This window comes from Sapajus apella, unplaced genomic scaffold (assembly GCF_009761245.1).
Source record: "Sapajus apella isolate SASKATOON/1434 unplaced genomic scaffold, GSC_monkey_1.0 scaffold31, whole genome shotgun sequence".
In the NCBI taxonomy this organism is placed as follows: Eukaryota; Metazoa; Chordata; class Mammalia; order Primates; family Cebidae; genus Sapajus; species Sapajus apella.
Genome location: NW_022436971.1, coordinates 23,994,678 through 24,012,277, shown reverse-complemented (window position 1 = coordinate 24,012,277; position 17,600 = coordinate 23,994,678). Strand labels below are relative to the sequence as shown.

The 17,600-nt window shown below is 44.5% G+C and overlaps 1 protein-coding gene across 1 annotated transcript in view; it reads left to right on the top strand.

Annotated features, from left to right (window-relative positions):
* SNTG2 (syntrophin gamma 2) overlaps positions 1-17,600 on the top strand; it is a 339,371-nt gene that overhangs the window by 184,003 nt on the left and 137,768 nt on the right. The window contains exons 7-8 of the mRNA XM_032294284.1: positions 3,814-3,901; positions 10,583-10,674. Coding sequence (XP_032150175.1) covers positions 3,814-3,901; positions 10,583-10,674 — 180 coding nt within the window. The remainder of the gene's footprint in view (positions 1-3,813; positions 3,902-10,582; positions 10,675-17,600) is intronic.

Genomic DNA, 17,600 nt, shown 5'->3' with positions numbered 1-17,600 from the left:
TAAAGTGGAGTGGATGGCAGGCAGATCATAGAGGAGAGGAAGTTAGTGTATGGGTGTCCGTGTGTGTGCCTGTGTGTTCGTGTGTCTGTGTGGATGTCTGTGGCTGTGTATACGTGTGTGCCTGTGTGCATGCTTGTGTGTCCATGTGTACCTGTGTGTGTGCATACATGTGTGCCTGTGTGTTCATGTGTGTCCATGTGTATGCATGGGTGTGTGTATGTGGCTGTATATGTGTGTCTGTAAGTGCATGAGTGTGCATGTGAAATTACATCTGAATGTGTATGAGTGCATGATTGTGTATGTGGGAGTGTGTCAGAGAGTGCATGAATGTGTATATAGAATTGTATCTGAGTGTGAGTGCATGTGTGTGTATGAGTGCATGTGTGTGTGAGTGCATATGTGTGTATGTGGGAGTCTGTGTGTGTGTGTGTGACTGTGTTTGTTCTCATATTCAACACAAACTCACATTTTTCCAGAACGTGTGGGACATTCGCAGCTGTTTAGGCCACAAGGAACCCACAAAGAAATGCAACACAGATATCTAGTAAACAAAATGACAAATGTTTTTAAAAATATCCACACCTCTGGAAACTTTAAAAATTGCTATACTGGTGTAAAGAGAAAACATAAAAAAATACAAAGTACTAACATGAAAAATATTGAAAAACTTTGTATCAAAATTTGTGGAACACAATTAAGTAGGGCTTAAGGGAAGAGTGGTAATTTTTAGATATGTTTATTAGAAAACAAGAAAGCAAAGAAAAAGGAGCCATGTTGTTACCTAAGAATCTGAAGGGAGAGAAACAGAGAAGCCCCAGGAGCAAAAAAAGAAAGAACAAAAATGAAGAGGCAAATTTGTAGAAGAGAAAACATAGAGGACAAGTAAGAGAAAATAAAACCAAAAATCTGTCTCTCAAAGTGGGCTTGTAATAATACAAGATGCAAAGGCCTCTGAAAAGACTGAAGAAATAATAATGAAAATAGAAATATGATTAGGGATGAAAGGGGAGGGACTAAGAAACTCAACAGGAATTTGAGGATTGAGGATTCATTGAAGTAGTAGAGAGAGAGAGAGAAGAAAGGGAGGGAAGGAGGCAGGAAGGAAGGAGAGAGGGAAAGAGGAAGAGGGAAAGGAGGGAAAAGGGAAAGGTTCCAGGCCATGGTACTGTTGTTAGTTTGTTGCAAAAAGCAGTGACTGCTACCTGGGGCTGAAGGAGGCCGCCCTCTAGGCAGGGCCGGGGTCTCTCCCAGTATTGTCAGGCTTAGGGCCATCATTCCAGGAGGGAGAAATCACTTTGAAGACACTGGTTGAATTTAGTGTCATCAATGGTCATCATTCAATTTTTTTCATACACTACAAATATGCTTTGAACTAAATAAAAAATAAGACTGGTAACAAAGTGAATGCCTTTGGCTTGTTTGTTTTAAAGTCCAAAAATATGAATGCAAGGCTGTGATTGAAAAAATAATAAGAGATTGAACCTAAGCCTAGTCTTTAATTAAAAGTGCTCAGCGTTCTCAGGCTACTCTGGCTCTCTCTATTGGTTGGTTCTGTTGCTTCTGACAAAATCAACTTGTCCATTGTGATAAGTGTGAATTCCTGTAAGCAAGAGATGGCAGATCTTCAGACCACAGCCATTCTCCAGAAGGGAAAGTCACTGAATAGACTCACTTGCCTCAGGTGTGGAGCTGGGGAGGGAGGTGTCCACACACACCGTGATGATTTCCATCAAACACTTCAGGCACGCTGGCCGGGAGAATGACTTGCGTACCGGAGCTGTGTGTGGCCTGGTCCTTTGGGAGGAGAGCAGCCTGTTGAGGAATGGGGCACAGTGAGTTTCCTGAGTTTCAAACAAAGCCTCCCAACAGGAAGTGGGTGTGAGAAGCCTCTCAACAGGAAGTGGGCGTGTGAAGCATCCCAACAGGAAGTGGGTGTGAGAAGCCTCCCAACAGGATGTGGGCGTGAGAAGCCTCCCAACAGGATGTGAGCGTGTGAAGCCTCCCAACAGGAAGTGGGCGTGTGAGGCCTCCCAACAGGAAGTGGGCGTGTGAGGCCTCCCAACAGGAAGTGGGCGTGTGAGGCCTCCCAACAGGAATTGAGTGTGTGACGCCTCCCAACAGCACCTGTGTCCCAGAGGCCATCAGCACAGGGTCACCAGCCACATGGACGTGGATGAGGAGGAGAGGGAAGAGAAAGGATGTTGAAATGTCCAGTGGTGTCAGGGGAATGTTTCTGCAGTTCTGCGGATTCTGGTCTGGAGTTTCTAGTGGGAGTTGACAAGGCAAAAGTGACGAGCCTGTCCTATGAGGTTAAGATCTACATGAAGGCACTGACATATGTAAAGATGTCCACAGGCATGGCTGGGGCAGGGTTGCTCAGAGGGCCCGGAGGGAGCACCAGTGGTCGAGGTGGACTGGCCATGCCGGAAAGAAATGTCCTGGGGTGAAATAGGAAGGCATTTATGTTGGATTTCAGGCCATGGGAACTTTCAAACTTTCTAAATCCAGTCTTCAAAACCCACCCAAGGCCCACCAAGTGTCTTAGGGAGCTGTGCAGAACTGTAATCTGCCAGGTAGGCAATGACAGGCATGGAAAGTGACTGAAGAAATGAGGAAGAAAGATCAGAGGGAGTGAAGAAGTGGGGCCGGAACCTACCCAGACTGTGAACAGGCTCCATATACAGGAGAGGGCAAGGTGGGATACACCTGGCATAGGAGGGTGAAGTGGGGCAGGAACCTGCCCAAAATGTGGGCAGGCTTTATGTAGAGGAGAGGGCAAGGTGGGCTATGCCTGGCATAGGAGGGTGAAGTGGGGCAGGAACCTGCCCAAACTGTGGGCCGGCTCTGCATAGAGGAGAGGGCAAGGTGGGCTATGCCTGGCCTAGGAGGATGAAGTGGGGCAGGAACCTGCTCAAACTGTGGGCAGGCTTTATGTAGAGGAGAGGGCAAGGTGGGCTATGCCCGGCCTAGGAGGATGAAGTGGGGCAGGAACCTGCCCAAAATGTGGGCAGGCTTTATGTAGAGGAGAGGGCAAGGTGGGCTATGCCTGGCCTAGGAGGATGAAGTGGGGCAGGAACCTGCTCAAACTGTGGGCCGGCTCTGCATAGAGGAGAGGGCAAGGTGGGCTATGCCCAGCCCAGGAGAATGAGGACACAGCAGAGGAAGGTTAAGCCTTGTGGGAAGAAGCAGGTGCAGTGAATTCTGACACAGCTTTGCGGCATCTAGACTTCTAGTGTCTCAATCAAATTTAAACAATGGCAAATAGATGTGCACAAAAAGCTGACTTTAGATGCTGTGTTAAAACATACAGGATTGTATGTGAGATGAGTAAAACAGTGATGGCTATTTGAAATTCCAGCACAGAACTAAGTTCCACCCTATTGAAGTGATAGCCATTGATTTCTTGAGAACTAAAGCATCATTAAAATCTTTAGTATATGTGGTTTTTTATGCCACAGTTAATCCATGTTTTGCCAGTGACTGAACACTGGCTGTTTGTAGTAACAAACTGATTTCTCCGAGGCAACTATTTTCTGGCGGATTGCATTCGTGGGGTTGCAGAGAGCCTGGTGTTGTGCATGATACAGGCAGACCCCTGCTCACTCATGCACCTGTTTATGCAGATAGAGTGTGGGAGGCAGGTGGGATCAGAGGTAATAAACACTTTACTCCAGCTGAGGCTTACAAAGATTTCCGTGTTTCAGAGGCAACTCTGAATTCCTGGGAAACAGGAGAGGCAGAGAGGTTTTATTTTTTAATTCCATGTCTGGTTCTTTTGCGGTGGTAAAGTAGCTATTTTTGTCTTATTGACAGGTGCATCTTCTGAGAAATGCTGGCGATGAAGTTACCATCACCGTTGAGTATCTCAGGGAAGCACCGGCATTTCTGAAGCTCCCAGTAGGTAAGTGGGAAGAGGAGGGATTCCAGGGTGCTGGAGAAATTCCTTTTTCACCGCATTATTTATCCAGATGCTACACTATGGACTGGGATATTGATCATTTCCTGAGTGTATATTGAGAGAGAAGAAAAGTCTAGGCAGGCACTGTGGCATCGTGTATTCCCATGACATTGTTTTAACACACCCATGGGCTTTTTAAAAGGAGGTGTTATCAGAACGAGCCTGTCACTTAACTACTTGGTTTCTCTGTCATGCAAACTCCCATGATTGTATTTACCTGTATGTTAACATATAATCAAAGTTCACTTTAAAATACTTATGTTGACCTGAGAAATTTTCAGTGCAGAAAATGAAAATAATGGTAAATTCCTGCTGTGAGTCCCTGCCGTATTTTATTGCGAAGCTCGTCACGCTCTGTTATACTTGAATTGCGACCCAGTGTGAATGAAAGCGATGAACCCCAAATCGAGAAAAATGTTTTAGTGAAGATAGTTGCTGTATCTTTTACTAATGCTATTCAGCTGTCATGGCTTTATAAAGGTTGGAGTCTCCGCCATTCCTTTGATTTAGCAGTGGGCATTGCTGCCCTCTCTTTGTGGGTAATCAGGAAAGACCTTGAAGGCAAGGCCCAGGCTCCCCCCACCGAAGCCAATATCTGCTGGTGGCTCAAATCTCATGCGTCTGATATGGAATGAGGACCTCCCGCTGAGCTGATGGTCAGGTCCCTTCTCATGGGGGCTGCTGGCCTGTCCTTCCTGCCACTCTCTCATGGGAAGGGACGGCTTCCCTCCCTGGGGGTTTGTATTGGCTGTTTTACTTTCTCCCTCTCATCCATTGGTGTCCCCATTGTCAATGGCCTTCCTTCCTCTCCTGACCCTAGTGGCACCAGCTGTAGCTCCCAGGCTCATCAGCTGTTGAATTCTGATCATGCATTGGGCTTCTCGTTGATGCAGGAAGGGGGCAGGGAAGTGCCAGCAGGAGAAAGGTGGGTCCCTGGCTAGGGCTCCACCCCCAGGCCTGTGCCTGTGGACCTATGTGAGGACAGGCACTCCTGTTCTTACACTCAATGTTGCATTTCCCAATACTGCCCTGGCCCACCATACCCCCGTTCTGTGCCTATAAAAACCCCAAGACCCTAGCGGGCAGAGATGCAAGTGGCTGGACATCCAGAGGAGCAGAGGAGAGGAAGGGCATGTGGCCAGGCACCAGCAGACACCGCAGGCCATCGACTGGCAGAATGACGTGGTGTTTGGCTGGGGTGGTCAGAGGAGAGTCCCGCCGCGGAGTGGCCCGACTCCGGGAGAAAACTACCTTCTCACTCCGTGCCCTCTGGCTCCCCATCCATCTTCTGAGAGCTAACACCACTCAATAAAACCTGTGCCAATCCTCTAAGCCCATGTGTGATCCGATGCTTCCGGCACACTAAGGCAAGAACCCTGGGATATAGAAAGCCCTCTGTCCTTGCGATAAGGTAGAGGGTCTAACTGAGCTAATTAAGACAAGCCGCCTACAGACGGCAGGACTAAAAGAGCATCCTGGAACACAGGCCCACTGGGGCTGCAGGAGCTGGAAGCATCCACCCCAGATGCTGCCATGGGTCAGAGCCCCAGAGCCTGCCCGTCTGTGTATCCCCCTCGAGGTCTGAGCAGCGAGGCACCGAGGAAGCCAGCCACTGCCCCATCCCAAGCCCTGCAAGGGGACAAGGGAATGCTTCCCGTGTCAGCATCTGATCAAAAGCATTGTTAGACTCATAGCCTGACTTGGGCTTTCATCTTCCGGAGCACCCAGGAACAAATCCATCTCAGCAACTCCGTTTTTCCCATCAATCACAGCAGGATAACCACGCTATTCACAGTCTTAGGAAAATCAATCTTCCTGCCATTGTGGTAAACATATCAGTAAGATTCACTGTATGATTCAGCCTATGATCGGTAAGATTCACCAGTCCCTCTGCTAGACAGAGCCGCAGGGCTGTGGATGAGGAACTAAAGGGTTCTTGAGGAAAAGAGTAAGGGGCACTGAGGGACTGTGCATGAGAAACGTGAATATTCCCAGGACTGTGGAGGCAGAATAAGTTAGCAACCGGGCAAAAGTTCAAGGGAGTGAAGTGTCATACATGGCACAGTGGTGCACCCCCTGGGGTTTTGAGAAACATTGCTGTGAGTCAGGAAGGGAGTGGGCGTGATGAGGGCTACACGGATGTTCCTGGGGCGGGCAGGGAGGCTCGGGTGTCAGACACACGTCAGGAGGCCCGGCAGTGAGCTCGGATGGGGGAGGAGGACTCACTCTTGAGGGGCAGCGTGAGTGTCTGAGGATCCTGCAGCAGCTGTGACCACACAGGCTCACAAAGGAAGAAACTGAGACACCTCATAGATTTTTGCCAGAAACAAAAGAACATAGTGATTTGGACAGGAGAAGGTGGCATAGATAAAGGAGGAGACAGACGGAAGGCAGGGGGTGCTTTCTGATGTGCGCGGTGGGAGTGGGAGCAGGAGGACATTCACCTTGGGGCTGTTCCTGACTCTCTTGGGTGAGGTGACTTCAGGGGCAGGGTGAGATGGGTGCTGTGTCTAAGCCAGCTTCCCTGGGTGTGGTTGAAGCAGCAGAGTAAAGCAGCAGCAGCAACGCTGCAACACCAGATCACAGAGGACGTGCCGCGGGCAGAGGTTTTCACTGTGAGCCCTGGCCTAGAGCCCCACCACACTGAGCTGTGTTTCCCTCTGAGGGTGGGCAGCCCTTGGAATTCTGGTCCCTGAGCCTGAGGGACTGGAGGCTGTCTCTGTCAAGATTCTCATTCCGACTTCTGTCCGTGGGCTCTGCTGAAACTCACAGACTCCGGGGTCCGTTGCCAGTGACCTAGAGACTTCTGCGTGCCTTGCTGCGGGACCCTGAGTGGGGCTGTGCTTACTCTAACTGCTCTGCCTGCACAGGCCCCACTGCACGGACACCCCACACACCCTGGGGCACATGCATCAGAGGCCAGCCTGTGGCGCAGATCCTGGAGGCCAGGGGTGCTGAGACCCTGTTAATTTAATAATTCTCCTTTATTTCATTATTTACAATACAAATGTTAAAATCTGAGTGTCCATAACAATTTAAGCATAGCAGCCATAATCTCTGCATAAATTCAGACAAAAAGTCCTCGCTGAATCCACACTGAAAGTGAAATTGCCATGCCAAGCAGACTTCACTTTCTGGCTGCATGAAGCAGAACTCCACCAAGCAGCGCCAGTGAGCGGGGAAAGAGAATATCACGGCAGGTGTGTGCGGAAAATGTCCAGTTTTCACATTTTAAAACGTTTATCAAAGAGAAAATAAACAGCCATTTGAAACTGAGTTAAAGCAGGCTTTTATTTTTCACATAAAGTCAGGCTGTTGGTCTTTTTATAAAGATACAATTCATCACAAAATTCACCATTTTAAAGTAACACTTCAGCAATTTTAACTATTTCTCTACGCTGTACAGGCATTGCTACCATCTAATTCCAAAACATTTCCAACATCCCAAAAATGAACCCTGTGCCCGTTAGCAGTCAGCCCGTCTCCCCACCCGCCCTCAGCAGCCAGGAGTCTCCTGTCTCTGTGGAGTTGCCTGCTGGATGCTCCCGCACTGGGGAGCCTATGTCCAGCGTTGTCCCCCAGCCTAGGTTCAGGGTCTCCGCAGTGTCGCCTGCTCCATGCTGTGTTCTTCTTGGCTGAACAGCATCCCCCATAGGGAATATGTCTGTGCATATAGAACCCTGCACCTGCCCTCGGTGTGGGTTTTGTCTATCCATTCGTCAGCCGGTGGGCGTTTGCTCGTTTCTGTTTGGGGCTGTTGTGAATTATACCCGCCATGAGCAGCCGCGAATGCATTTTCTTGAGAGACGTCTTCTTTCCCATTGAGTGGATGCCAAGGACTGGAGTTCCTGGGGCCTCCCTGTGACTCTAGGTTCAGCTTTTTGAATGGCTGCCAAGTTATCTTCCACAGCAGCTGCACTGTTTTACAATCCAACCAGCATTGTCGGAGGGTAATCTAAGAAGTTTTGATAGGTTATGGTTAATTTTTTTTAAAGATTAGGTGTTCTAATAAACATCGATCGTACATTATATGGGTTTCTTTTTTTTTTTTTTTGAGACGGATTCTTGCTGTCACCCAAACTGGAGTGCAGTGGCATGATCTCTGCTCACTGCAACCTCTGCCTCCCAGTTTCAAGCAATTCTTCTGCCTCAGCCTCCTGAGTAGCTGGGACTACTAGTGCACATCACCACGGCTCTGCTAATTTTTGTATTTTTAGTAGAGGTGGGATTTCACCATGTTGGTCAGGCTGGCCTCAAACTCCTGACCTCAAGTGATCCACCCACCTTGGCCTCTCAAAGTGCTGGGATTACAGGTGTGAGCCACCCCGCCCAGCCCACTATATGTTTTGTTATATGATTGTTTATTTTTGACAACAACTAAGTCTGTTTTTATCATTAAGAATTCTTGATACTGGCTTTTTAAAAAATAATGGACTTTAATTGATGATAGACAGAAGAAAGATACAACTATTCACATTTCTGTTCTGGGGATATAGATGAAAAGATACCCATTCATCAGAAATAAATTAGTGGAAACTTAGAGCCTAAGCATGACTGTTGAATGTGAATTTGTTGACTATTTACCTGTTCATTCATTCAGTCAACGGCAGCTTGGATTTGCTGCCATTAGTCATGTGCCTCCCTGTATACAGCATGGACCTTGGGATTTTAGAAGACTGCAGTCATCAAACATATTGTGATTTTGCTCTCAAATTACTGGTAAGGTGATTACAGATATAAAATAACAGGCATTGGGAAAAAGTTGCAAATAGATGACAGTGAAATGTGTGTCTGAAAGCAAAGGGCAGATTTGGGCACTGTCTCAACAATGACTCCATGAAACGCGCTGGGTGCTGTGTGGAGCGGAAGGCTGGCCTGCAGCGGAGTTTTCACCAGGCAGTAAACCGTGGTCAGTGAAAAAGAAAAGTTCCTCGTCTAGTAAAATTGACAACTACCATTTAAACAAAGCTAAGCACTTCATAACTTATTTCCCTCAAGGCTCTCCAAGTTTCTCAATATCTTGATTTTCATGAAGGAATAAGGTATGAAGTGTTTTATAAAAATATTAGTCTTTATCCTGACCAACATAGCGAAACCCCGTCTCTACTAAAAATACAAAAAATTAGCTGGGCATGGTGGTGGGTGCCTGTAATCCCAGCTACTTGGGAGGCTGAGGCAGGAGAATCACTTGAACCTGGGAGGTGGAGTTTACAGTGAGCCAAGATCGTGCCACTGCACTCTAGCCTGGGCAACAAGACCGAGACTCTGTTCCCCCACCAAAAAAAGAACAAAAGAAAAGAATGAAAAATATTAGTCTTTGTAGACATTATACAGCTTGAAAAAGTATTCCGGCGAGACGTGTTAACGCGCTGAACATCGCACATCCCATGTACAGAGGCAGGGTTGGAGATGAGAGGGCCTCAACTCCCCAAGCCATATGGCGTTCCTGTCTGCACCCAGCAAGGCTGGTAGTCACATCATGACTCTGTGTGGTGCCAATCGAGCTTCCCTTTAATCCCAGGAAATAGACGGCACAACAGGGCATCTCAAATGCAAACGCACCGAGCTGTGTCCCCAGGCTTTCTTCAGCTTCACAGGGGTCTTTCCTGCAGGAGGCCCGGGGTGAGTTCAAGCCTCCGCGCAAGCAGTGCCATGTGGTTGGATGACCGACCAACGGCTGGCTGGTGATGGGTCCTCCTGCTAGTGCTGTTCTCAGGGCTTCTTTCCTCTTTCCAAGCAGTCAGGGCCTGGTCTCCACTCAGGGATGCCTCAAGGGCTCCTTTCTCAGTGTCTGGCGGCCTCTCTGTTCCTCCTGGCCGGGAATCTGGCATGGTCAGGCTGCTGTGTTCACAGATCTGTCTTTATGTGGCAATTCAACAAAAATGCTGGGCTGAAACACTGAGGCACGTGGGAACTGCCCACTCTTGTAGTCTGGGCTGAAGGTATTGGTAGGAAGGTACAAAAAGGAACAAACACAGCCTTTCTCCCTGAGCTGTTCCCAGGACCCAGGAAAGGCCATGAGACTGCTCTGCATCTGCTGGGTAATCCATGCAGCGTGAAGATCTGTGAACTGGTTGCTCCTGTTTAACAGGTGTGAGCTCTGGTTGCATGAGCCTGTATTTCCAGGGAAATTATGTTATGAGCACCTGCTTTACCTGTAATGTGCTAGGTGCTTTGAGTGTGAGCCTTTCAGTATTATCTCCAGAAGAACCTTTTGAGTTGTCTGGTAGGATCATCTCCTTTCAAGAGAGAGCACTGAGATCATCGAGGGCATCTCATGCTGACCGTTCTGGGGGCCGTGTTGACAGAAGGGCCTGGGCTCCAGGGGCATGCCTTCCCGCTGCCGCTACTGTCCCTCCACCCGGGAGCCCTGGCAGGAGCTGACAGCAGTCCCTCCCTTCCATCTGAGGTCGGATCTTAGTGCGGAGACCATATCACAGGGCAGGAAAGCGAGGGTCAATCAGGGGTGACCCAGCCCATAACTGGGCACCAGCCTCTCTGAGAATGAGCAGGCATTTTGGTGCTGCTGACTCCCACGCGTCGCTAGGACTGAAGTCGCTGCCTGGCCACAGCGCACTCTGTTGGTGGCACTGTTTGGAAGGAATGTCTCTGGTTTTGTTGCAGGGTCCCCAGGACCATCCAGCGACCACAGCAGCGGGGCCTCCTCTCCCCTCTTTGACAGTGGTTTGCATCTGAACGGAAACTCCAGTAACACCGTAAGCATATGGATTCTCATTAAATTTTATTTTAACAGAACCATCAGTAGCCCAGGGATAACCTCTAGACAATTAAAAAGATGCTCTATTGTCAGTGAAGGTAACTGTGATGGATTGAGAGGAAATGCTGAAAACGCAGATTCAAGGTGCTGTCCTGTTGACGTCCTCTCCCACGTGGGACACCTAGTGATTGCGTTGCAGGATATTTTAAGCTCGTGATTCACAGCTTCTCAGGGAGCAGGCAAGAATATGTGGAGTCCTGCCTTCGACTTACTGTACCACCTTGACTGTAGGAAGGGCTGCAGGTTATTTTTAGGAAACTTCCGAGAGACTCACATAAATTTCTTAACAGAAAACACCTAAGGAGGTGTGAACACTACATATTGCAGTGAGTTTTAATCACTTTCCAAATTTCCACCCTCCCAAGAACACCAGACTCCAGCAAAAAGGAGATCCTGCAGCTCCCTGGGGCACTGCTCACACCCTGCTCCCTCAGACGCCTGGGCTCCGACTCCTCCTGCAGGGTGACCTGTGAGCAGCACCGCTTGGGGAATTTCATCCACAGACTCATTAGTGCATGAGAAATGTAGAAGTTTTATGATAAATTGTATCCAGTCACGGCACCAAAATGGCCAGACACTTGATCCACAGGGAGAACCTAGAGAAAATATTCACGCTTGTCCAATCTGCGTTTTTAAGATGCCTGACCACTCTATTTCTAAACGTTCAATTGAGCTCTTGATAATTAAAAATTGCATTTAGACTCCGCATTAGTTATGAAGCAAAATAATAAAGCAAATGCCCATGAAATTGCAGTTCTCATCAATAATTAGAATATTGTCCCTGGCTTTGCACCTGTGCACACTTGCCTGCCCAGAGATATAAGCATTCTTGAATTATGTGTTTGTCATTCCCTTGTTTAAAAAAGCAGTTTTATCTATCTTTCTCTAAAAATATACCATTTCCTTTTATTGCAAGGCTTATAAAATACGATTCTGCCATAGTCTTCTGAGGTTTGCGTGTTTACTTACTGTTGTATTGCTGTGGGTTTTTTTTTTTTTTTTTTTTTTTGCTGTATGATATTTGTGTTTCTGTGAGGTTTTTTGCTGTATGATATTTTACTACGGTTTATTTATCCATCGTCAGTTGCCCATGGACACTTGCCTTCAGTTTTATGTTTGTTTTTCCAGTTTATCAGCATTAAAATCAGGGCTGCCATAAAGATACTTATAAATGTCTCTTGGCTATTCTATAAGGTAGAATTTCTGAGGGCTGGATTATCCCAGGTTGTTCTATTTTCAAAATAATGGCAAGTTTTCTACAAAAGTGGCTGTGCAGTTTATATTCCCACATCTCTGGGGAATTCCAGTCAAGCCACAGCCTCTCCAGTGCTGGGTGATTTTTGACTTAGTATTCAAAGTATAGTAGCTGTGCAGTGGTTATTTCTCTGGGGCTCTATTTCATTTCCATCATTACTAATGTGTTTTGTTTACTTTTCTTATTTGTATTTTCCTTTGGTTTTTCCTCTTCTGTGAAATGCTGTTCATGTCTTTCGCCCATTTACTTTTCTGATTATCTTTTTTCCTACAAATCATTGAATGTTTAATAATTATCTTTTTTCTTACAAACCGTTGAAATGTTTAGTATATACTTGGTAATAATATTTTGGTGGTAATGTGTTGAAAATCTCTTCCTACAACTTATAACTTGTCCTTTCATGTTATTTGTGCTATCTTTTGATGAACAGAAGTTAACTTCAATGTAGCCAGATGCCTCAGTGTATTCCTATTGCAATTTGTGGTTTTAGAATCTTGTTCAAGAAAACTTTTTTAAGTTCATAAAGATATTTGCTTTTATTTTCCTCTAAATATTGTTAACATTTGCTTTTGACATTAGGTCTCTAAATTCCATGAGATCTATTTTTGTTAAACCTGTGAAAGGTGGAGTTCCAGGTGCATTTTTGTGGGTGACCAGTTGTCTCAACGCTGTTTCTGGGTGATGTGCAATGCCACAGCTCACACATAACCAGCGCCTTGAGCACAGGTGTGTGCTGCTGAGACCTCTGTTGTGTTCTGTTGGTCAATATCAACAGCAATATCACATTATGTAATTACTAGATATTTATAATAAATTTGTATCATCTGTAGGCCTAACGCTCTTGCCACCTCCCAAATCACCCTATTTTTTCCATCCTCTCTCTTCCTTTGTTTTTTTCTTGTGAATTTCAATAGCTCTTGATCAGATTCTACAAAGAACAGCGTTGGGATTTTGACTGTAATTGCCAGATTTACTGGGGAGAATCAAACCTTTCTGACTCACCTTTCCTGCTTGTGAAAAGGATATTTATTTTCTATTTTGAATGAATACTACTCCATTTCTTTCCGCATTCTTTAATATTTCCCTACGGAGTCTTTTTAAAATTAATTTTACAAGAGGACTGTACAATTCCATTTGTCTATAACACTCCGTCCCCCAAACCGGCACCGTTCAGCAGGGAGAAACTGCCCTCCCACCCTTTCTGTGCAGTTATCCTCAGGGTGTTTCTCCCCCTGTGTGGCTGCAGCTTGTTGAGTGAATTCCAAGCTCTTTCTGGAAGGGGATGCAGAGCAGGGGTCATGATTCAGTGCCATTTCAGGAAAGGTCAGATGGTCTGTGCAGATCTGATACGCGCAATGGAAAAGTAACATGAGAGCAGCATCGAAGGGAGGCTACCTGGAGCTCCCGGTCCTTCAGGCTTCAGCAGATGTGATTCTCATGTCAAGCAGTGTTGAAGGGAGGCTGCCTGGATCTCCTGGTTCTTCAGGCTTTGGTGGATGTGATCCTGCACATGTATCCCTGAACCTAAAATAAAGTTTTGTGGTTTTTTTTAAACTTTAACAAAAATTGACAAATGGGGTCTAATTCAACTAAAGAGCTTCTGCACAGCAAAAGCAACTATCATCAGAGTGAACAGGCAAGTTACAGAGTGGGAGAAAATATTTGCAATCTATCCATCTGACAAAGATCTAATATCCAGGATCTACAAGAAACTTAAACAAATTTATAAGAAAAAAAAAAACCCTATTAAATATTGGCAAAGGACATGAACAGACATTTCTCAAAAGAAGACATTTGTGCGGCCAACAAACATATGAAAAAAATCTCATCATCACTGCTCCTCAGAGAATTGCAAATCAAAACAACAAAGAGATACCATCTCAGGGCAGTCAGAATGGTGATTAAAAAGTCAAGAAACAACAGATGATGTCCAGGTTGCAGAGAAATAGGAACACTTTTACACTGTTGGTGGGAATGTAAATTCATTCAACCATTGTGAAAGATTGTGTGGTGATTCCTCAAAGATCTGGAACCAGAAATACGTTTTGACCCAGCAGTCCCATTACTGGGTATATACCCAAAGGAATGTAAATCATTCTATTATGCCAGTACATGTATGTGTATGTTCTTTGCAGCACTATTCACAATAACAAAGACATGGAACTAACCCAAATGCCCATAATGATAGACTGGATAAAGAAAATATGTTACAGCTACACCATGGAATACTATGCAGCCATAAAAAGGAACAAGATTTGTCCTTTGCTGGGACATGGATGGAGCTGGAAGCCATTATCCTCAGCAAACTAAGGCAGGAACAGAAAACCAAACACCACACATTCTCACTTATAAGTGGGAACTGATCTATGAGAACATATGGACACAGGGAGGGGAACAACAGACACTGGGGCCTGGCAGGAAGTGGGGGGTCATGGGAGAAGAGAGAGCATCAGGAAAAATAGCTAATGCACGCTAGGCTTAATACCTAGGTGATGGGTTGATAGGTGCAGCAAACCACCGTGGCACACGTTTACTTATGTAGCAAACCTGCACATCCTCCACATGTACCCTGGAATGGAATTTTTAAAAATAAAAATTAAAAAAAAAAAAAACTTTATAAGGAGCCAGAAGTTAAAAAAAGAAAACAATAATAAAATTGACAACTTTCTTCTCAACAAAAACAAGAGAAGTTAGAAAATATGAAATGACACCTTTAAAGTATGAAAAAGAAATTAATTCCTATTTAAAATTCTCTACCCAGTAAACATGTTGCAAAAGTGAAGAAAAAAAATAAAATATTTTCTGACAAAAAAGAGTGAATTGTTTTCAGTAAACCAGCACTTTAAATTTATTTTTTTAAAGAAACTAAGGATACCCACATAGCCCTTCAAGTTGGCATGCACTTCTTGATGTGAAAGAAGGTTATTGACATACTGCTGAATAAAAACATTTTAATAATTTTATTTATATAAATTTGTCACAAAAGATTAGCAGTGATTGCATGTGTTGTTAAATATGAGATAATTTTTATTTTCGTCAGACCACTATATTGTTGAAATTTGGGGCAATAAATATATATCTTTTTATTGTTGTTCTTTAAAATATTTTTAATTATATGATAAACACTCCTAGAATAATGTCAAGGGAAAAAAACATAGATGAAAATTTTTAAAAGTTTCAAAATCCTGTAAGAATTTTAAAGACATTCTAGTTGGTTTTCTGGATGGTTATTTTAATCATCTAAAAGCCAATTTGTTGTACACTGTTATTTGACCATTGGGCCCTCTCTTGTCGAGATAATTTAGAGCATGTGATTATTCTCTGTGCTTAAGAGTGTATTTTATAGCACATTGCGAAGTGGTAATACTGGCATTGACAGTGTCTACGGACAGGCGGATAAAACAGATGGTACAATTTCTTTCTTGAAAGAGGTGAGTTGGAAACTTTCTAAACTCAAAGGATTTAGGCTTCTTTGATTGCTGCGTTTTCAGACTCACCAGCTTCACTCTGATCCTCCCAGGACCAGGCCTGATGGAGCCAAAAGCAAAGTTTATCATGTTCAGAGCAGCCTTGTAATCACAAGAAACCCAGAGGACTGGTTTCCATCTTCACAATTGGGTACCTCTGACCCCTGATGCATTAGCAACCTCTCCCTCTAGAGGTGGGTTAGGTGGTGCATAATGTTTTCTCTCTGTCCAGACAGCTGGAGTAATTCCCTGAGCTAGATTATATATTTGGCAGTCTTTCTATGTTATTATTTGAAGCTAAATTATTAACTATCTGCTTTCCCAGAAGTCACGTTTCTCATTTCTTCCTCTGATGCCTCCTGGAAGTTGAATCTTGCAGAGAGCTTTTATTTCCGGTTTCTGAATATCCTCTCCTGGCACCTGAGTATGGCTCACATCATTTAAGATTACAATTTCATTATTTACACTATGCCATTTTTGTCTCAAGAATACTTACTAAACATTTATAGTGAAGGAAAATCTCTCTCACCTTAATATCATGTGTTTAGATTTGAAAGCACAGAATCCATTGCTCTTTCACCTGTTGCTGAATCCATCGCTCCTTCTTCCAATCTTCTGCAAATTCTGCCCTGACTGGCTTGTTAATTGGTTAGTGTGCAGCTACCCTTCAAAGGGTGCCAAGAGGCCTTGCTCTCTGATTGCGTGCTTGTGCAAAACGCATTTCTTCTCCTCCGGAGATGGTGCTTTCACTCAGTGTTCTGGGTTCTTTTGGGTGTATACTCAGGAGTGCAGTTGCAGGGTGATATGACACGTGTATGTATTTATCTTTAGCAGATTCTGCTGGGCAGTTTTTCAAATAGATTATATCAACTAGCCACCAGCAAGGTGGGGTGTGAGAGTTCCAGTTTTACATTCTCGCATCATTTTGTGTCACGCCTTCAACAATAAGGCTGGTCAGTTAGTGAATGGTATCTCCTCAGTAACCACAACACAATGGCAAAACAGCAAGTTCAGAAAAATTGATGGGAATTAGAAACCTTATGATTCAATCTGGGTATTTTATTATATATATATATATCTGTGTGTGTGTGTGTGTGTGTGTGTGTGTGTGTGTGTGTACATATAAAACAACTTAAAATATTTTCAGAAGTTATATATACACTCTCAGTTCATGAAGTTTTTCTTCAAAAAATTCAGATGCAGAAGGAATTTATTCCTGCTGAAGGAAAAATTAAGGAACATAGAATATATAGTTATTCAGAAGAGGAAATAAATTAGCATTACAAAAGAGTTTTTAATGTATATCCTTATTTTCCTCTCTTCTTCTGAGCCCTCCAAACTGCCCTGACCTCTGCCCATTACTCAGTTCCAAATTAACTTGCACATTTTCACGTATCTTTATAGCAATACCTCAGCAATACTCCTGGTACCAATTTTCTGTATTAGTCTGTTCTCATATTGCTATCAAGAAATACCTGAAACTGGGTAATATTGGTTCATAGTTCCACAGGATATACAGGAAATATGGCTTATGCAATCATGTTATAAGGCAAAGGGGGAGCAGAGAGCTCTTACACAGCCAGAGCGGGTGGAAGAGCAAGAAGGCTGAGGTGCTGCACACTTTTAAACAACCAGATTTTATGAAAACTCACTCTCATGAGAACAAGGGGAAATCCGTGCTCATGATCCAATCACCTCTCACCAAGCTCTTTTCCAATATTGCAGATTGCAATTCAACATGAGATTTTGGTGGCAACACAAATCTAAACCATATTAATGACATATATTAAAAATTAAAGATATAAACAATCAAGAGACTCACACATGACTGCAGAGGTTATAAATCAAATGAATCTGCTAGATATTATAAATATTTAAACAGAAATATTAGTTCACTGTTAAGCAGAACTTTAGAACTGGAGAGGTTTTGTGAATGGAAGACAAATGTGAGGTGGCAGCTAAGAATTCAGCATGGGGAATGGAGAGGGGCTGCATAGACAGGCTGAAGAGGTCTAGCACATGTGCACCCATCAGGGCGCCAGAACTACGTGCTACTCGAAAGGATGGAGGAGAGGCAATATTTGAGTACATAATGAATGGTAATTTTCTGGAGATAAAAATTTACAGCACATGAATTTACAA